Genomic DNA, 22,081 nt, shown 5'->3' with positions numbered 1-22,081 from the left:
GGGCCTGATTATTTAAGACCTTGTATGTGAGGAGCAGGATTTTGAATTCAATTCTGGATTTAACAGGAAGCCAATGAAGGGAAGCCAAAACAGGAGAAATATGCTCTCTCTTTCTAGTCCCTGTCAGTACTCTTGCTGCAGCATTTTGGATTAACTGAAGGCTTTTCAGTGAGTTTTTTGGACATCCTGATAATAATGAATTGCAGTAGTCCAGCCTGGAAGTAATAAATGCATGAACTAGTTTTTCAGCGTCACTCTGAGACAGGATATTTCTAATTTTAGAGATGTTGCGCAAATGGAAGAACGCAGTCTTACATATTTGTTTAATATGTGCGTTGAAGGACATATCCTGGTCAAAAATGACTCCAAGGTTCCTCACAGTGTTACTGGAGGCCAAGGTAATGCCATCCAGAGTAAGAATCTGGTTAGATACCATATTTCTAAGCTTTTCAGCGCCGAGTACAATGACCTCAGTTTTATCTGAGTTAAGAAGCAGAAAGTTAGTGGCCATCCAAGTCTTTATGTCTTTAAGACATTCCTGCAGTTTAACTAATTGGTGTGTGTTATCTGGCTTCATGGACAGATAGAGCTGGGTGTCATCTGCATAGCAGTGAAAATGTATGCTATGTCTTCTAATGATGCTGCCTAGGGGAAGCATGTATAATGTAAACAGAATTGGTCCTAGCACTGAACCCTGTGGAACTCCATAATTAACCTCAGTGTGTGAAGAGGACTCTCCATTTACATGCACAAACTGGAGTCTATTAGATAGATATGATACAAACCACTGCAGTGCAATACCTGTAATACCCACAGCATGTTCTAATCGCTCTAATAGGATATTATGGTCAACAGTATCGAATGCTGCACTGAGGTCAAGAAGGACAAGCACAGAGATGAGTCCACTGTCAGAGGCCATAAGAAGATCATTTGTAACCTTCACTAAAGCTGTTTCTGTGCTGTGATGAACTCTGAAACCTGACTGAAACTCTTCAAATAAACCATTCCTCTGCAGATGATCTGTTAGCTGTTTGACAACTACTCTTTCAAGGATTTTTGATATGAAAGGAAGGTTGGAGATTGGCCTATAATTAGCTAAGACTGCTGGGTCTAGAGATGGCTTTTTGAGTAAAGGTTTAACTGCAGCCACCTTGAAGGCCTGTGGTACATAGCCGATTATTAGAGATAGGTTGATCATATATAAGATCGAAGAATTAATCAATGGCAGGACTTCTTTGAGCAGTTTTGTAGGAATGGGGTCTAAAAGACACGTTGATGGTTTGGAGGAAGTAATTATTGAAGTTAACTCAGAAAGATCGATTGGAAAAAAAGAGTCTAACTTAACATCAATGGAACTAAGAGTAGCTGTAGATAATATTACATCTGTGGGATGATTATTGGTAATTTTTTCTCTAATGATAAAAATTTTATTTGTGAAGAAGTTCATGAAGTCATCACTAGTTAACGTTAAAGGGATGGTTGGCTCAAAAGAGCTCTGACTTTTTGTCAGCCTGGCTACAGTGCTGAAGAGAAACCTGGGGTTGTTCTTATTTTCTTCAATCAGTGATGAGTAGTAAGCTGTTCTGGCTTTGCGGAGGGCTTTCTTATAAAGCAACAAACTATTTCTCCAGGCTAAATGATGATCCTCTAAATTTGTGACACGCCATTTCCTCTCCAGATTACGAGTCATCTGCTTTAGGGTACGTGTTTGAGAATTATACCACGGGGTCAGGTACTTCTGATTAGAGACCTTAGTTTTCACTGGAGCTACAGTATCCAGAGTCGTACGTAGTGAGGAGGTGAAATTATTAACAAGATAATCGACCTCTGTTGGGGTAGCGTTCAGATAGCTGCTCTGCTCTGTGTTGGTACAGGGCATTGACGATGATAACAGTGGCTGGATTATATTCTTAAACTTAGTTACAGCGCTTTCAGAAAGACATCTACTTTGATAAAGTCCACTCTCCACTGCTGCGTAATCAATTATTGTAAATGTAAATGTTATCAAGAAATGATCAGACAGGAGAGGGTTTTCAGGAAACACTGTTAAATGTTCAGTTTCTATGCCGTATGTTAAAACCAGATCTAGAGTGTGATTAAAGTGGTGGGTGGGTTCTTTTACATTTTGAGAGAAACCAATTGAGTCTAACAACAGATTAAATGCCATGTTGAGGCTGTCATTTTTAGCATCAACATGGATGTTAAAATCACCCACAATAATTATTTTATCTGAGCTCAGAACTAAATTAGATATAAAGTCTGAGAAATCAGACAGAAACTCTGTGTAAGGCCCAGGTGGACGATAGATGATAACAAGTAAGACTGGTTTCTGAGTTTCACAGCTGGGGTGGACAATGCTAAGCATCAGGCTTTCAAATGAATTAAAAGTCTGTCTTGGTCTTTCATTAATTAATAGACTGGTGTGAAAAATTGCAGCCACACCGCCCCCTCGACCTGTGCTTCGAGATTTCTGGTAGTTAGAATGACTCGGGGGTGTTGATTCATTTAAACTAACATAATCATCCTGCTGCAACCAGGTTTCTGTAAGGCAGAGTAAATCAATTTGTTGATCAATTATTAAGTCATGTACTAACAGAGACTTGGAGGAGAGAGACCTAATATTTAATAATCCACATTTCACTGTTTTACTCTTTGGTTCAGATGTGGATACTGTATTGTTCTTTCTTTGTAAATGTTTAAGTTGTTTGTTGCTGGTATTTAGTTTGTTTTTTGTCTTTTTGGAAGCAGACACAGTCTCTATGGAGATGGGTTTTTGGGGGGGTAGCAGGAGGAGAGAAGCTGCAGAGAGGCGTGTAAGACTGCAACTCTGCTTCCTGGTCCCAACTCTGGATAGTCATGTTTTGAGGGGTTTAATAAATTTGTTGATATTTCTAGAAATGAGAGCTGCTCCATCCAAAGTGGGATGGATGCCATCTCTCCTAACAAGACCAGGTTTCCTCCAGAAGGTTTGCCAATTATCTATGAAGCCCACATCGTTTCTGGGACACCACTCAGACAGCCAGCAATTTAAGGAGAACATGCGGCTAAACATGTCACTCCTGGTCTGATTGGGGAGGGGACCAGAGAAAACTACAGAGTCCGACATTGTTTTGGCAAAGTTGCACACCGATTCAATATTGATTTTAGTGACCTCCGATTGGCGTAACCGGGTGTCATTACTGCCGACGTGAATTATGATTTTATTGAATTTACGTTTACCCTTAGCCAGCAGTTTTAAATTTCCTTCAATGTCGCCTGCTCTGGCCCCTGGAAGACAATTGACTATGGTTGCCGGTGTCTCTAGCTTCACATGTCTGAGAACAGAATCACCAATTACCAGAGTTTGACCCCCGGCGGGTGTGTCGCCGAGTGGGGAAAAACGGTTAGACACATGAACGGGTTGGTGGTGTACCTGGGGCTTCTGTTTAGGACTACGCTTCCTCCTCACCGTTACCCAGCCGTCTTTCCCCAGCTGCTTGGGATTTGCCGGGGAACAGCTAGCGGGGCCTACGCTATCTTCGGCTGCACCAGCTAAAGGGGCCTGGCTAGCTAAGGGTGAGAGCAGGGTGCAAAGCCGAGTCTCCAGATCAGTAATCCTGGCCTCCAGAGCTGCAAATATGCTACATTTGTTACAGATATCATTACTGCTAAAGGAGGCCGAGGAGTAACTAAACATCTGACACAATGAGCAAGAAAGTGCAGAAGGGACAGGTGAAGTAGCCATGGTGCTAACGGGTCGGCTACGAGCTAAGCTAGCGAAACAGTACAGAGACAGTGAGTGAATACTTTGGCTATAAATTAGGTAGTGAGTACACAGAAAGTGTGCTTCGGATGAAGCACGTGAAGATTATTATACTGTGAAAAAAAAAAAAAGAAGAATGTATTTAAAAGTTGTTAATTAAACTGCTAAGCAAATAAGCTACTCAGAAACACCACTGTGTTTGAGCAGGAACAGGAAGCGATACTATACCACAGAGCGAGCGAACACCAAGTGACAGCGCCACCGACAGCATCAGATGATGATAAATGTTGATCAAAATTATGCAAAGAACATAAACTGTAAAATGCAACACTGTTGCAAAAAGGATGAGAGAAACTCATTAATCTTGTGACTTAGTGCATTGAGTGGTAAAGTAAACATTTCATTCACATTAATTATTTTATGGCTGAGTGCATGCTCTGTGCTGTTGATTATTTCTAAGGTGATGGATGCACATTACAGCTGTTTACACTAGATGCATTTGAACATTAAAACTCACTGTCCCACAGGCTAATAAAGGAGATGTTGAAATGACTTCAGTTTGTCTGCAGATCAAAGTGACTTTGATTTGATTTGTTGAATAGGTATTCTTGGTGTTTTTTCTGTGTCTAAGTTGCTGTATTATAAGATTTGGCAACATTTTTGTGAAGTATAAAAACATTTATACTTTTTTTTTCAATGTTACTATGTTTACAGATGTTTAATCACCATTTGATAATGTCTGGTTTAGGTTGCGTAGGGATCATTTTGTGTATATGATCTATGAAATGCTCCTTTGAGATCAATCAGATGCTAAGACCACCCTTTTCATGTGAAAGAAGCTGGGAGTTAACTTGGCAAGTTGATAAACAGCTTCGTATGACTATGTATCCTGATCACCATTGAAGCCAGGTAATTGAAAGATACTCTGGGTTTGCTTCATAGTATAGGGCCAGGCCTCTTGACAACAATAAACAACAACCATATGTTTATAATGTCCCATAGCTGGGAATCATGATTGTTTCTTCAAAAGTGTTCTCTAGAAACCTTTCTGATCACTCTTAAGAGGCTGGTAATGACCTGAAATTAAAATCTGCTGCTAACACTTGTCTCTACTTTCTTTCTTTGGCTTTTTAAAAAACATTATTCAATCAGTATTTAAAGGAGTAAATTTCTTCATTCAGCCCAGGGTGAGGTTCTTGCTTTCTCTATTTGACCCTGCAGTATGAAGCGTGCTTGCACTCCCGGGACAATTGTCATGTCTGACTTGTACTCGTATACATTATAATTGTGCTGAGAATTGTTTTCTTTGAATTTTGTTGCCCACTGCCACTGCCGCCATTCGTAGTTGTTTGTGTCTTTACTTTCAGAGCTATAGAAACCTACCCACGCCTTTTTAAACTTGGACCTCCAGTCCTGGAAAGACTTTGTCACTGTTAAGCGAGCACAAGCCTTGCCGTCTTTTGCAAAGAGTTGCAGGTTAGCATTGTAACCTGTTATATTCACAGCTTTGGGGGGTTTAAACTCACTGCCTCTGTCTATCTCCTTTCCTACTGAAATCCAGAAGAAAAATTGAGTCCTAACCTCATGCAGTCGTACCTGAAGGCCTTCATTCAGGGGTACTGATGTGTCATAACTGCCTGACGCTATGTTCTCAATACATTTAGAAGTCAGGGCTTTCTCTTCCTGATTATTCTGGTAAAGGGCCACCATCACATTTCGTTTAAGAAGGTCACTATGAACATTGCTCCAAATAATTCTGGCGTTTCCACTTTTGCCTGTTGTCACCTTCAGTTTTATCCCATTTCTATGATCTACTTGATCTTTTGCAGACATCCCAGAAGTGACATTTTGCCTGCTCACAAAATCAGGTTGTGTGTTCCTTCTTGGTGCTGGCTGACGTCTGCTGTGGTGTTTGTGAGAGGAATACTGTTCTGGGATCACAATAAACAAAAACAGTCCAAGACAAGCAAGCTCACCCCAGATATCCATAATGTCCCATAGCTTGGAATCATCAGCACTGCTTCCAAAGTGGTCTCTGAGAGACCTCAGTGAGTTGATGTTATTGCGGTCCAAGGAAAACCTTCTGATCGCTCTTAGGAGGCAGACGGTGACTGGATATGTATGTTGTGGATCATAATCTGTCCCTTGATCTTCATATGTCTCATAATGCTGTGTGATATAGACTTGATCTATTATCCGTGCTGCATTCTGCTGCCTGACTCTAATTATAATGCGACCCCTGTTACTTTCCTCAATGTCCGACTCCGCGACATAATCTGGAAGTTCCAGTGATGCATCTTGGTAGCTATTACCAACAGTGTAGTATCGGTATCCCCTCGGCAGTGGGTCTAACAGCTCTTCATTGTTGCGATAATAATGTGAGCCATAATCACCACTGTTTGGGTCAAAGGTCAGCAGGATATCATCATTGTTGTTAATGTCAATTTCATTGGCAAACCAGTGGAGTAAGCGGAGGCTGTACTCAGGCACAGACTGGCCAAAGCCTACCGTCTTCAGGTCACTGATTGAATTGAGCGCTCGTCTTACAGCTGACACCGAGGAGAGGGTCAGGAGGAGAGCAACACAGCAGCTGATTTGTCCTGATATCTTCAACATCCTGTAGAGATTTAAGAAGTTACTGGTTTCATTATTCTCTGCATCTTTACCTTACATTTGTTCATATTTTTCCCAGTGGTCTTTAAACATTAGATATGTGTGCATATGAACCCTGCAGTAAGCTTTGCTAGTTATTGTGTGTGTGTCCGTGTGAGTGTGTCCGTGTGAGTGTGTCCGTGTGTGAGTGTGTCCGGTAGGGCTGCACGATTTTTGCATAAAATGAGATTTATGATTTTTTTGCTTAGAATTGAGATCACGATTCTCTCACGATTTTCTTTTCCAATATAAATATTTATTGCACTTATTAACTGCACATCAACTTTGTAACAGTTGAGACTGAACATAAAAACAATAAATAAACATAAGAACAACAAATGTCTCACATTTTGTCGTTGCCACAAAATGTTGTACTGCTTGAAATTTCATCTCCACCGTTGCTCGACACTGCGTGTATAGAGCAGGTAGTGCAACAATAGAAAAATAGTTGCGGGACGGCACTGTGTAGCGTTTGTCTAGGGCAGGGGTGTCAAACTCAAATACACAGTGGGCCAAAATTCAAAACTGGAACAAAGTCGCGGGCAAACATTAATATTTATTGAAAAAAAAATCTTCCTCCAGATATAAGAATGAATCTTTTCTTATGGACTCAAATAAGTTTTGCTTGAAAACTGAATATGGAACAAGCAAAGCTTAATACTAAACAATATATATATTAGCTGTATAATACCAGTAGGCCAGCTCTAATAGTAATTTCATATGGCTTCGGTGTCAAACTCTGGACAGAGTTTGACACCTATGGTCTAGGCTGTTGATCATTTTCCTAAATCCCTCGTTTTGCACAGTGTTGATGGGAACCATATCTTTGGTCAGGTGATAAGTAATAGCCTTCGTAATTTCTTTGTGCCTGCGGGAATTCGACGGGTATAAGGGAAGCGCTGTATAAGGTTCCCGTTATTGATGTTTGGGTGGTTGACTGGGACGGATTTTCTCCTGTCACCTTCTCGTCATCCCTGACGTGCTCTCTGTTGTTTTTTCACTGCCAATTTTAGCAGCCAGCTTCTGTATCACGTGGTATAAGGCTCCGCCCTTGTCATTTGTTGAGCAGGAAGAGTGAGCGCTTGTTTTCATGCAGATTACGTCCCGGATCAAAATCGTCGTCGTCTTTTTTTCTTCTTTTTAATCGTTGTCATTTGGAAATGAGATCGCACATAAGTATGAATTGAGATCGCGATTTTCTAATGATTAATCGTGCAGCCCTAGTGTCCGGGTGTGTGTGTGAGTGTGTCCGGGTGTGTGTATGTTTTGAGCTTTCCTGGTCCTTAAGTACAAGTTTGTCTGCTTCTAATTAAGCCAGAATGTTTTGTCCTGACGTTTGTTTGTGGGCTCATGAGCTGCTAAAATACAATTGCATGAGTAAACCTGAATATTTCCAAAAGCATTATCAAATTAATGTCTGTATTGACAATTTTTGAGGGGGGGGGGGGGTTTAACACAGAATATACTTACTGATATAGCTATGCTACAATTCTAATGATGCTGCTGCTCATGCAGTGTTTATTATGATTGCTGCCTCTTCAGGAAGTAAAACAATTCACAACACAAAATATCACAAAGTGCTCTGCAGACTCTGCGTAATAGAGACCAATAGTAACAATCCATCACATAAAAGCCTGCTTCAAATATTGAAATGCTTTCGGTGGGTCAATAAAGCCATAGAACGAGGTGAATTTATGTTTGTGAATGTATGTTGTGTGATTTTCTTCTTCTGTGTGAAAGGGTGCATTAGAAGTGTGTAATCCTCAAAGAGACAGTCGACTCTCAGTAACTTCATATAAATTTCTCATACAATGCTGTTAGCTGCACTGTCGTGTAAATAATTTTCCATTCAGAATAAATTCTAAGCAGAGAAACCTTTACAATAAAACCTAGAGTTAAATCAGTCTCCAAATGATTCAAATTAGCAGCAGAAAGTAAGAGAGCTTACCTGCCTTAGCCTGCTTCTGCCATGTGTCTGATCTCTCTGTGTAGGAGCAGACCTAACTCACTTTAGGTTTCTGTTTCCCTGAAAATGAAACTAAAGCAGCTGGAAAGGCTAGCGCTAACGGGAAGTTTCATAATACAGCTGTTTGCATGAAACCTCGTCCTCATGGTGAAAAACAGAACAGTATTTTAGCATTTTAGTTGGGTACACAGCCAAGTGACACTTTAATATGCAAGTGCCACAGCTCTCAACCTTCCTTTGCACATAATCAGTTTTTTTTTGTTTCTTAGTTTTGTTTTGTTTTTAAAGCAGATTATTGGCCTCAAACACGAATTTCCTTTTTTTTTTTTTTTTTTAATCTTTTGCCATTATCAGAAAGTGTAGAAATCTACGTAGTGCATTGCAAACCTCATATCAGCTATGTTGTAAAACATAGAAGAGCCAGATGAAATTGAATCAAGTGAATCTTGTTTGTTATAGCCCAGTACCTAACCAGGCCACACAGTTAATTTACTTTTTAAGCAAGACTAAAATATCAAATACAACGTTTGAGTCAACACAGTTATAACACATCACATAAAATGACTGTCCCCAATTAAAAATACAGTTTAATGAGCACAACATTTTAAAAAATGCAATACAATACCAAAACAGTAACACAACATGTCTCTGTCATTCAGCTGTCAGAGCTATTGTCCATTCTCCTCCCTGGATGAATCTGCTGGGAGTCACTACTGTTGATTAGACTTGATTAGATATTTGACAAATACAAATGCACAATGCACAAAAAAAGTCCACACACAAAATGTTGATTTTTTTTTTTTTTTTGTGACTTGCTGTCAAAATGATTTATTACAAGCATGCTATAACCAGCCTGTCTTTTAAATCTAACACAAAATAAACTCATATAGTCCAGGTTAAAACAAAAATGAAAAAAAGATAATGACATGGTTGCAAATTGTATAGCAGAAACTATTGGTCATGTAGTCAAACTCAGATAACTGCCCTGTTGTCCCGGTCAAGACAAAGATGCTCCAGGTTCTCTGGTCCTGAGCATAATTTCAGTTACTGATTAAACTATACTCTGTTGTTAGGGCTGTGCGATATGACCAAAATCTCATATCCCGATATTCATACATCTATCGTCCAATAACGATATAAATCACAAAAATGTAACATTTTCTGTAAATTCTGTGAATCTCGGCCAGCTCGACTTGCGTGAAGTGTTTCCAGCTGGGCGTTGCGTACCTGGAGTCGAGTGTTTTAACTGATGCATGAAACTATACATTTTTAGACACAGGTTGTAACGGCTGCTGTTTTCTTTGAGTATTTATTACACAGCGTGCTGCGGGGAAAAGCCTGTTCTAACGTTTGAGGTTTATTTTTTAGCACCTGGCGGCTCTTTTTTGCTTCTCATCCGTAAATACTCTGCATCTTTTACGTGATTCAGTTTATTTTGAAAAGTCTCAACAGGATCTTGAGCTTTATTGTGAAAGGTTTATGTGGAAAATAAACAAGCAGACACGCGGTGGTTTTACCGTTGTTGTTGCTAACGACAACGCATAAAAACAAGCGCTTGTCTGTCTGTAGTGTGGTTATATTAAATATAAGAGAAAGAGAGAACTTTAAGAAATTAATATAGACACTACAGTGGTCGTGTCCAAATTCATGGGTTGCATCCTCCTGAGGACCCAGCCTTTGTGGTCTACGTAGGCCGGAAGTAAACGGCTGGGGAAATTGGACGGTCTAGCCTTCTGATTAGCATCACCGCTGTCTCGGTGGAGTTTAATAAACTCGGCCGTCTGCTCCTTGCTATCTAAAATTTAACAGGACACTGGAGTAAATTCTCGACCGTCTCACACTTCTGTTTAATCAGTTTTCTGCTTGATGTTTATTCAGCTGTGTAAAAACCAAGGAGGAACCCACCCGGGGGATTAATAAAGTTTTATTTTATCTAATCTAATAACTTTAATCTCAGCCAAACCGATTGACTCACGGACAAATAAAACACTGAAAAAAGCCCAACAATAACATTTTTAGGTTGTCTAAGTGACTTATATATTACGTTTAACCTGAGTAGCGAAAGTCCACAGTGATCTGAAAATGATGTACCGGGAGTTGTGCCGTTCTCGGCGGCTTCAATGACCCTCGAGCTCTCGACTAGCTATCAAGCTGGTGGGTAGCAGATGTCTCCAAAAACGTCGAAGCACTTTTGCAAATATGCAATATCTTGATAAACCGAGCAGATATTTGATGTTTACACAGCTACTTTCTCGCCTAAAAATATGTTAAAAGTTTATTTTGTGACCCAGAAAGATTAGTAAGAGTAATTTTAAAACTTAGTAGCGGCCGCCATTGTTGGAAACTGGAGTTTGGCTGGGCCGCACTATGAATTCTGGGATATGGTAGGCCACGAAGGACACACCCGACCCATCCTTCAAATTCGGGGAAAAGGAGGACGCATTTGTCGGCCACATTCGGAGGAGTCTACGAATTTGGACAGCCTTCGGCGCGTCGCTGTGACGTAATCGGTCTACAAATGCGGCCTCAGGAGGATGCAGCCCATGAACACGACCAGTGACCATCAAAATAATGAAAAAAAAATTGCCGTAAACAGTTTATTTTGCGACACCACGAAACAAACGATAGCGTAAAATGCATCAATAGACGTTTTTATATCGTCATCCGATATATATCGTTATATCGAACAGCCCTATCTGTTGTATTTATTTGCTGTTGACAAAAAGGAAATGAACAAAATGAACAAAAAGACAAAAACAACCAAAGAGATCAACCAATCGTTGTTCCAACCATTAGGTTGTCCATTTCTTCTTGTTGCAGCCTGTCTGTTTCCAGTGTCCCATGGCTGGGACGCGTTTACATGATGTATCGGTGAGTTGTCCGTACGAGCCCTTCTGATCTCTCTTAGGAGGTTAGTAGAGATCAGGTACGTTTGTTCTGGATCGTACTCTGACCTTTGGTAGTCAAATGTCTGATAATGCTGTGTAATATAGACTTGGTCTACTGTCTGTGACTGCTCCCTGACTCTAATTATGATTCGGGCCCTGTTTCTCCTATGAGATGGAAGCTGGAGTGATGTCTGTTGATTGACATTGCCAAGAGTGTAGTATCTGTACCCCCTTGGCAATTCATCTAGCAACCCCTCAAAGTTGCCATAATGATGTGAGCCATAATCACAGTGTGGGTTAAAGTTCACTCGTATGACACCGTTTGTATCAATTTCAATTTTGTTGGCAAACCAGCGGAGCAATTCTTGGCTCACCATGTTAACCCGGAGAACAACAAATGTTACAAAGTTACAAAATCATTTCTAAAAATGTCTCTTTATTTCTTAAATAAAGAGATTTTGTTTTTAACTTAAATTCAGAAATTCTCTTGTTTTCCCAAACAGTCTTAACTTCCTGAACAAGACCTGAGAGGAGGTAATGATAGGGGAGTGTCACACTAGTAACTCTTCATTTATAATCAAAACTTGTTTGATTTGTCCACTGATGCCTCCTGTCAGCTTCAGATAAACAAGAGGGCGGGATCACTGAACGGTCCGCTTAGAGTAATTAAACAAAGCAGATTTTGTTTGAGATTCCGAAAATGTTTTCATGTTTTATTAGATAAAGCCAGTTGCTAATCTTAATGAATTGTATTTCACTTTTTATTGGCCATGGCACTGGTTTCATGACACTCCCAATAACTGTGTCAGGACGTTATACAAATTAAAATTCAAAGCTTTAATACTAATCCTGCAGACTTGCAGATCATATTGAATGGAAGTATGTATGCTTGTAATTAGTCAAAAGGCATACGTAGTGCACGGTAACAGACTCCATGTCAAATCCACTTTGTTGTAAATGTAATATTTTGTCACCTGTGGAATAGATTCTTCATTAGAGACGTGGGTAAATTCCTCACCAGTCGAGCAAGGAATTTAGAAAATGAGGGAACTTACCTGTGTCAGTGTGCTTCTCTCAGTCTGATCTATTTGTTGTGTGAGAGCAGTTGTAACTTTTAGGTTTCGCTTTCCTTGTAAATAAATCCAGCGTAACGAGTTTTGACAGTTGTGAAGAGGAAGTCAAAAAACAAGTCTCACTATTTGACTTCCTTCCGTTTTCAAAGACAAACATTTCATTATCTTTGGTAGTTTGACAGTCACATGTCTGTTAACAGCTGATTATTGGCCATTTATGAGCAGGCTTGTAATGGAAACTTTGAATATGCCATAAGGCGTGTCTGCCTTATGGCAGGGTGTCACACTGTGACACTGCAGTAGTCTCTCCTGTAGCAAATGATCACATATGAATTTCACACATTGTGCGCATGTTTTTGAATTTGGCGTTTTTCTTGAATGATTGTTGTTTTCTTAATTTAAGTTTTCATTGTTTAAAGGTGATCTGTAGTCACTATATAAAAACTTGAGATTATCTTTGTGTCCAAAAATATGTGTCACAGCTCATGACTACTCGAGTGGATTGAAATATTTGCACATAATCTGTGTCTGCATTTTGTTTGACAATGGATGTTTTTGTTTGTTTAAATGCAGATTATTGGCCTCTCACACTTGCTGCATTTTTGGTCTTTTGCCATTATGTAGAAATTTACATAGTGCACAACAAATATTATATCAGCTACGTTTTGAAACTTGGAAACACAGATGGATTTGAATAAAGTAAATCGTATATTTGTTTTAGGTCAGAAGGTAAATGGCCTGTATTTGTACAGCGCTTTACTAGTCCCTAAGGACCCCAAAGTGCTTTACACATCCAGTCATCCACCCATTCACACACACATTCACACACTGGTGATGGCAAGCTACATTGTAGCCACAGCTGCCCTGGGGCGCACTGACAGAGGCAAGGCTGCCGGACACTGGCGCCACCGGGCCCCCTGACCACCACCAGTAGGCAACAGGTGAAGTGTCTTGCCCAAGGACCAGGGCATGCACTTAGTTTGCATTTTGAACAATGCACATATATCTAATAAAATTTTTGACAACACATCATTGAAAATGGCTATCTCACGCTTGAAAATACAGTTTAATGAGCACAAAATTTTCAAGATTACAGAGAAAATGCAAAAGCATCAGTCAAATACACTCTTAATCAACATGTCTGTCATTCCTCCATCAGCATTATTGTCCTTGAGCCTCACTGGATGAATCTGCTGGGAGTCACTACTGTTAGATTACACATGAGGAGATATTGTACAGATGATACACAGTAAGAACCATTTTGAGTAGCTAATATACAAAATATTGATTTTTACTTCAAGTATGCTGTGGGTCTATCCATTTAAAACTTTCAAACTTAGCATAAAATTAACTCATATTAGAGAGTAAAAATAAAAAGTGAAAAGTGGAAAGTTTTATAACACTTTTACAAAATTTCTCATCAGTCATCTAGTGGTACAGATGTTGCAACTGGCTAATTGTTTTTTTCCAAACCAAGTGAAGACCATGTTCAAAATAAAGATCCAGATGGTTTTCTGGTCCAACAGTTACAGTTAGTTTGAGTCTATCTTGGAACAAGTTTTCTCTTCACATTGTTTACTCACTTTTTATTTGCTGCTGCTAACAAAAGAAAACACAAAACAGAAAATACCAAAACTACTAACAACAAACGACATAAGAAACCTGGACAGTCTTGAATGTTGCTCCATGAATCATTTCTTCTTGATGCCAACTGGGCTTGGTTACAGTAGGATTGTACTGGCCCAGTATACCCCACAATGTGGAACAACAGTCCGAGAGAAGCAAGGTGACCCCACATGTTTCTGATGCATTCTAACTGGGAATCATTAGCCCTGCGTCCAAAGCGATCCCTAAGATACCTTAATGATATCATGTCATGACTGTCCATAGAAAACTCTCTGATCTCTCTTAAGAGGTTGGTAGTGACCTCGTACGTTTGATCTGGATCATAATCTGACCTTCGATAGTTAAATTGGTGATAATGCTGCGTGATATAGACATGCTCTACTTGTCGCACTCCATATGCCTCCCTGACTCTAATAACGACTCGAACTCTGTTTCCATGTCCTGACTGGGCTCGGACATGAGGTGGTAATTGGGCTGCTGTTGATTCATTGATGTTACCAATGGTGTAGTATGTGGATCCCAGCGATAGTTCAAACAGCCCCCCACTGTTGCCATAATAGTGGGACCCATAATCATGCTTTGGGTTAAAGGTCAGATGTATGACATCGTTTCTGTCAATGTTAACAGTGTTGGCAAACCAGTGGAGCAGCACAAGACTGTGGATCGGCACAGACTGGCCGAAGCCTACTGACATCAAATCATTGATTGAATTGAGTGTTCGTCTTACAGCTGACACAGAAGTCAGGGTCAGGAGCAGAGCCACACAGCCACACAGCACAGTAATTCCTGCTGACGTCATCATCATCCTGTAGAGAAAGTTATGTTTATTAGTTTTATTGTTCGTGCATATTTTAGTCCATGCTGTCATTATGACCAGTGATCTAATAATTATGTGATGTTTTCATTACCATGCAATCATTTGTCCTACTCTGTATTTAAACATTATTTAAAACGGGTTTCACAGGTTTTTTTCCCCCCTGATTAATACCATCCATTATATGATGAAGCCTCCTTTCCGTTTCAGATAAATAACAAAGTAAAAGTCCCTAAACGGTCAGGTTAAAGAAGAGCAATAAAACAAAGTAGATATTGTTTTATGGCAGTTTTAGAGTCAAAGACTTGTAACGAAAACGACTTAATATTTGTATTTGTCCAAACAGTGATCCTAATGAATTAATTTAGAATTTAATTTTTTCAGTCTGCCACTGGTTCCATGAAAATCACCTAAACTAACTAGATTTTAAACTGATTTTAAACAGACTGATTGTCTGTTGCTGCAGACTTAAGTGCAATTTTGCAGGAGTGTGTGTATTTGCAAGAAAAACTTATGAGAAGACAGACGGAGTGAAATGTAATCCACTTCATAGTGAAATCTAATGCAAAAAACGGTCAACTTCATTGTAACTGTAAATATTTTGTCACCTGATAAATGCTGCATTAGTGATTGGGTGTAAATTTGTCAGCAGTGATGTGAGCAAAAGTAAGCAAAAATGTAGCCGCTAGAAAACAAGACGCTTACCTGCGTAAATCTGCTGCTTTCGATGGCTGATCTGTATGTTTGTGTAGTAACTCCCTTTAGATTTCACTTTCCTTAGAAACGAAACCAGGAAAACAAGCTTTGCCGGTTGTTTTGCTGTTAGAGGAAATCTGACAGTCTGCCTGTTTAAAAAAAAAAAAAACTTCTTCACTGTAAAAGAGCAAAACCAGCTTGCATTTCAGTGTGAGTTTTTTTTGTTCTGTTTTGGTTTTTTTTGTGGTAATTTGGTTCTGTTAAAATACAAAAGCTGATTATTGGTCATTTAATCCAAAGTCTGAATATGGGTGTGTCTGCCCGACTGCAGAGGTGAGGGACTGAAATTGCAGTCGAGTCTCTCGTGTTGTAGTTGAGTGAATTTTAAATAGTGTTCACGTGTTTTTAATGGCTGTGTTTTCATTTCATTTACTTTAGTTTTCATTGTTTAAAGATGTTCTGTAGGTTCTGTCACCATATAAAAACTTTACGATTATGTACAAAGATGTTTGCATCACAACTCAAATTTTAAGTTTCATCATGTTAAAATAACTAAATATACACTTGCCAAATTTTTAGATATGCAAGTTTTTCACTGCAAAGCTGAGGCTGGAGACTGACCCATGTTGTTTTGAAGCTTGTGGAGCTGCTTCTACTGCTGCAACTCTACCAGCTACCAGCAGATGCTGCTGTCACACAGGTAGTTGGCCTTGCACCTGGAAGGTAGCGCCTGGAGCTGGAAAACCTTTGTCAATGATACGTTTAAGTCCACTGTATTATACATTAAGAAGCACAATACACAAACACACAGAGATGAGTGGCTCAGTGTCGGCATACACACACATCGGGTGGAGGAGGGTGAAGGAGCTGTTTTCAGAACCCTGAGAGGGCCTCATTCAGCTGTTTACTACAAATCCTCCTCAGTGAGGAAGTACTTCCTCTTCCCAGAGAATTGGATTCATGTGACATCTTCAACCCCCCCCCCCCCCCCCCCACACACACACACACACACACACAGACACCCACACCCACACACAGTGTTTCTATTACTTCAGAGGACACTGACCTACATTAATTTCCTGTAGATTTGCCCTAAAGTTGGCCCCTAAATGTTATTTACATTGCGAGTGTTTACTCTTCATCTCCAAATGGAAATCCAAGCGTCACAGTGTGACGGTGCACAATAGATTTTTAGGTTAAGTAAACTCACAAATGTTTACACATAAAGAGATGCTCAAGTTTCTCCTTTTATCCTGTACGGAGGCTTAAGTATTCCTTCTGGGTGAGGTAGAAACACACACACACACACAAAGGAAGCATTTAGTTTCTCCGTGGCCACCACCCACATCTTTCACATGAGCAGCATGAGTGTTGCAGAAATGAATAAGATCCTTGCTGTTGATTTAATTTTTCTGTACTTGCTTTTTTGTTTTTTAGAAACCTCAGCATGCATGTCAGCTAACGAACCTTTATTTATTTATTTTTGGTAGTGTCATTTATCAGCCTAAGATGGTTCATAGCAGAACTGTACACACACCCCGTGCACTGCAGTCTACTGAATACTGATTTAAGATGTGTTGCAGCCCTCTGTATTAGTCGTACGCTACATTATTTTCCTATGGACGAAAAAGACAACCTGTGATGCCTTTAATGTAATGCGCCCAGTCAATCTATGGTTATTCTGTATCTCTGTGTTATGAAAGTCCAACTGCAAGGAATACTGTCAGGGGTCAGCCAGGCAGTTTCATGCTCTGCCTGCCAGTACATGACACCATCTTGGCTCAGCGTGGCCCACAAACTTCAGCCCCTGACATCAGCTTTATGTCTCCTTCTCCTCAAAATTAAGATTTTTTTCTTCTTCTTTCATTTAAGAAGGCCGTGTCCCCAGCAGCACAGCAGCTCTGTAATAAAGAAGTCTGCCAAGTTATGTCAGGTCAAACAAATGATGGTTGGCCCACGCTGCATGCATGCAGGGTTCACTCAGGAGTCAGCGTTTTTAAGAAGAAAATCTGAAAGAGAGGGAATTTGTATCTCATAAAAAGTCTATTTTAGGCTTAAAAAAAGACAAGTTAACAGTGAAACCTTTGGAGAGCAGCTCCTGAGTGGCAATGATGTTAAAAAGAGGAGTTTGTGTTTCGAGTTCAGAGTGGCACAGTTTTATGCACACAGCTGACTTCAGGATGATGTTTTCATCATCCTAAATGTGGATTTTTAATTTGTCTTAAGTCATGACCTTTGCCCCTTTTTATTTAAACTATCTGTGGCTTGCTTCATCACTGGCACTGCTGCAATGCATATTAAAAGTGAAAAGCTCTGTTATGTCTTCCTATTGAATAATCTGCATAATCCATAGAAGATTTCAAAGATGATTGTGTCGTGTTGGTGAAATAAAGTGCAGCTGAGTAATAAACCAGCTCCTAAACCCATTATTAAGTGCTGTCAGAATTATCTACATTTCCAGTGTCTCCACTTTAAACATCAGGTTTTTATTGGGGAGATAAAGGTGAGCTTCAGAAAGAGTGAGTTGAAAAGAACGAAAAAGGTCAAAGAGCGAAAAGCTGTAAGAGAGACGGGGCCCCGAGTTTGGGGGAAATTGCAGGGTTCTCCACCCTGTAAAACTAACGACAACAAGGGTTTATTTTACGTCCATATTTGGTAAAAACCTGGTTTTTATCACAGCTACAAGTCCAGCTATGTTTGTGTGTCGGATTTAATGAATCGTGTGTTGGTATTGTGCAGGACTCAGAAGGTCCATATTGATGTTTCAGTTTCGTTAGATGGACATTGTTTAAAAGCCCTGGTTTATTTTGGCCTCTGAGTTTGAGTAATGACACGTCTCTCCAACATATTACGCCTGGTTTTTTTCAGGAACCTGACTGTTCGTTTCAAGGAATGCAGGTGTTGCCCAGAGAGAGAGTGCGTGTGTGTGTGTGTGTGTGTGTGTGTGTTCATGTGGCTGTAAAGTTAAACTCAAGTTGCTTCACTGGTGTGTAATTACACTTCCTGTGAGCCTGAAAACAGCTGTTCCCTTCCTCTTTAATCTGGCATGAATATACACACTTCCAAAGAGTAGTAATCAGCCAAAGTGATTGGTTTGTTCTCAGGTACTGGAAGATAAGGGATCAGGTGTTTTTAACATCTCTTTTGCCATTCTTTAGATTTCGTCTTTTCGTATTTTGTTTATATTTTCACTGGAAAATAGTAATAGTTGTTGGTGTTTGCACTGTCATAATCAAATCTTTATTTTGAACATATAAGTAACAAGTGTCAATAAGTATTAGAGAATAAAAGACAAATAAACACAATCATTAAAAGCCATCATATTCAAGAGGAAAACAAGAACAAAATGTTAACCATATCCTGGTCAGCCATTCCTACCCCCATCTAACTCATCTTATACATCTGTTTACAGTATACAATCTAATATATGCTATAAATAAATATACCTGCCTAATACATGGATTCATGTTATATTATTTTTATATATTGATCTGTAATTATTCAACTACACATATCCAAAGGTATTGCTTTTCATACTTTGTCATACTATGTATACATGTGGCTTTAATGCTGTTACAGTAACAATAAAAGTGTTTGTACATCATCCCTGTAATGTTTTTTACTGTTGAAATGTCTGAGGATATCTTATCCCGGCTCTTGACTGTTGCCAAACATTTCAGTTTAGTTGCTGTGGGATTATTCAGTATGTACACAAGCTGCTTTAAAAAAAAAATTTTCTGTGAGATTTTCTAAAAAAGGATAAATGTCATTATATCCCCTGCTCTGTCTGCTTGATTTCTTTGGCTTTATCTAAAACATTTTGACTCTTTTGTTTTTTCTTTTAAATTATTTACTGTAAAAGCCAATATGATATAAAATTTGCAAAGAGGGGGAAAAGAAATCAGTGAGTCTTGATTTATGGAGGGTACTGATTTGTTAAAGGGACTGAGTGTTAGTAGTTTGATGACGTAAAGATGAGGAGATAAGAAGTCCAGACAAAGTAATTACAGTTTTTTGTTTTTTAATGTGGGACTTGAGGAGAAGCTGGCCTAAAGGCTGCAGAGCTGCAGACGCACACACACACAGCTCTTCTGTTGTTTCTTTATCGCAGCCACTGACGCTCTGTCTTTGTCCGGTCTCTGCTAACATTTACTTTTTATCGCATTGGAAGTTGTGGGGGTGTTTTTTCCCTTTTATTTGTCAGAGGGAGGGTCGGGGTTATTTGAAGGAAGTGGGCGTATGGTGTTGCCTTACGTGCAGAGTCACATGACAGGCATGGGTGGGAGGGGCAGGCAGGGAGCTTCCAGAGCCACAGCAGAGTTTGGCCTCTCACTGGAGCGCTGCACTTCGACAGGGGACAGCTCATACACACAAACACTTCACACACGGTGAGTGCTTTGCATACTGGCAGGGAGCGTAAGTGTGTGTGTGTGTGTGTGTGTGTGTGCATGTGTGTGTGTAGAGCTGTGTATGTTAAAAATCAGTTGGAAGTGGAGGAAGGAAGTTTTCTCCTTTGTTCTTTATTTGTGTGTTTGTCTTCTTACCAGAAAGAAGAAAACTGTTTGTTTTTCAGTCCAGCTGTTCAAACATGTAATGTTACTGATGTGTTTTAACCAAGCTTAAATATGCACGTGGCTATTAATTTGTTGGTTGTAAAGAAGCATGGCTGTGTATTTCACAGACAGTGCTCAGGATCTCAGGTTGGGATATTTTTCTCATTTTTGTGTGAGCATGCTTTCACGGATAATTACCATTGTTCAAGTTTTGCATTCCCTGTCTTTCATCTCCTAAATGTTGTGCATGTCTGCTGTGTGGCACGCTTTGTAATCGATCTCTCTGTGTAATACACACACACAGACTCACACACACGTCTGTTTATGTATCCAGGGGGATGTTCCATCATGTTCAACCTCATTTTTTTCTGTTTAAACTCCCAGTTTTATTTTTGTTTCCTTCCTCCTGACGTTGTCCACACACCAGACTGCTGTTGCTGACAATGACATAGTACCAGGCCAAATACGTATGCAGAGTGGACAGTTAGCACCACACACGTGGTTAGTAGGCTTTGATGTGCTTTTGGAAAGTACAGTGAAGGAATCCTTTTAGGAAAGTAGAACAGGCTAGCCTCAGATTAGTGTTTCTTTATGAGCTCTGTACAGATCAGGTTTCTCTTTCACTACTTTTTCTGTTCTTGTTTAAGCACTGACAAAGTGATAGTGCGAATTCTTGGCTATGGGGCCATGTGGCAGCAGCTGACAACAACGCTGGACCTCAGAATTTATCATCCAGGCTTTGTTATCCAAAGTTGACCTGGAGAATACAAGGAATTCCTCTCAGCAGCTAATATCAAACCGGTGGAAACACCAACCGCCCCTCACCTTTTCAGAAAGTCACCCGCCTCTGGTTTGCCTCAGAAACACACACATATGCGCACACACACACGCAGAGCTGTTGAAAGGAGCTCTGTTGTGGCCCCTGTGCAGAACAGACTGTGGCCTTTCACCACTGTTTAATGGGAAGCTGAAAAGGTCATCGTTACCTTCTGCATCTTGCGTGTCTTTGTCTCTCTGTGCACATCGGGAGTCAAGAAGTTAGATCAGTAAGATTGTGTATCTATTGTGGAATTTAGCTTCATGAGTTTGAAATGCAAAACATTTCACGAATGTAACCGGAGCTCTGTAAAATCGATAACACTTCATCTCTGTTGGATTCACCGGGAGCAGATTCTCTGAATAACTGGTTTGCGTTTTCTAGTACATGTATGTGCGTTAGATGTTCACCACAAGAGAAGAGTGGAAAAAGGGAAACTGTCGTATTTTTGATGTAACTTGTTGCATATAAATTTTGAGATGATTCAGTTGTCTGCAAGTGTTGATGTTGATAGATTAGCAATGAAGATGTTAAAAGAAAACAATTCTAAACTAACATAACACAATAAGCTAATGTTCCCTTTATAGGGCACGCTTATAGGGTCTAATGTAACACGTGTTTGGCTGTCTACACCTACAGTGGTCTAGACTACTTTGAATAAGGAGTCACATTTCTTCAAGTCAAACTGACACTGTGACTTCACTTATTGTCCACTACACCTTTAAGCTTTGTATGTGGGTCAAGCACAGTCCATAAATACTGCTGCTGAGACTTGGAGAAGACCCAGGTGACAGGCTTCAGCTCGCACACAGGCTGTAGACTGTGTCAGAGGAGGAGTCCTGCTGTCTGTGTTTTTGATGGAATAGTGAGTTTGTGTTTTCTAAGGATTTGAACACCTCGAGCCTTCTGTCTCAATAGTGAAGGACAGCTGCCCTCTAAGTCCACCTTAAGTCAACTGAGCATTAAAGTAACATTGGTTGGTTTGTAGATAATTTGGTATTTATAATTATGTCTGTGCAATGTTAAAAAAGCAGAACTTTTTCAACTGAGTTCACTGCACTTTTTTTGTTTTTGTTTAAATAACACTTCTAACTGTTGTTTCTAAGGTGAGGCATGTGCACGAACAGATGTCAGATTCCCCTGCCCCTCTAGACCCACACTCACTGTCAGCTAACCATTTCACTGATACACTTTGACCCATTCACTGAGATTACATTGGTTCAGTCCACATGCTCTATTACTGTCAGCAAGTAG

At 39.9% G+C, this 22,081-nt stretch overlaps 3 protein-coding genes across 5 annotated transcripts in view; 1 reads left to right on the top strand and 2 right to left on the bottom strand.

The window, feature by feature from the left end:
* septin9a (septin 9a) overlaps positions 1-22,081 on the top strand; it is a 69,435-nt gene that overhangs the window by 30,338 nt on the left and 17,016 nt on the right. The window lies entirely within an intron of this gene.
* On the bottom strand, positions 4,894-8,381 carry LOC102786969 (uncharacterized). Its single transcript, XM_006791559.3, has 2 exons — positions 8,343-8,381; positions 4,894-6,359 (listed from the first exon to the last, which is right to left on the bottom strand). The coding sequence occupies exon 2, from the start codon at positions 6,356-6,358 to the stop codon at positions 4,916-4,918; it is 1,443 nt and encodes a 480-aa protein (XP_006791622.2). The 5' UTR covers position 6,359; positions 8,343-8,381; the 3' UTR covers positions 4,894-4,915.
* LOC118454208 (uncharacterized) lies at positions 13,375-15,493 on the bottom strand. The gene is made up of 2 exons (XM_035908037.2): positions 15,467-15,493; positions 13,375-14,753 (listed from the first exon to the last, which is right to left on the bottom strand). Exon 2 carries the CDS (start codon positions 14,750-14,752, stop codon positions 13,901-13,903), a length of 852 nt encoding a protein of 283 aa, XP_035763930.2. The 5' UTR covers position 14,753; positions 15,467-15,493; the 3' UTR covers positions 13,375-13,900.

This window comes from Neolamprologus brichardi, chromosome 4 (assembly GCF_056152115.1).
Source record: "Neolamprologus brichardi isolate AB-2024 chromosome 4, ASM5615211v1, whole genome shotgun sequence".
Taxonomy (NCBI): domain Eukaryota; kingdom Metazoa; phylum Chordata; class Actinopteri; order Cichliformes; family Cichlidae; genus Neolamprologus; species Neolamprologus brichardi.
The sequence above is the reverse complement of the archived record's forward strand: the minus strand, read 5'-3'. Positions and strand labels throughout refer to the sequence as shown.

Bases quoted from the DNA above. Each gene is read 5' to 3' on its own strand.
- LOC118454208 (XM_035908037.2), bottom strand. From the start codon at position 14,752: ATGATGATGACGTCAGCAGGAATTACTGTGCTGTGTGGCTGTGTGGCT.
- LOC102786969 (XM_006791559.3), bottom strand. From the start codon at position 6,358: ATGTTGAAGATATCAGGACAAATCAGCTGCTGTGTTGCTCTCCTCCTG.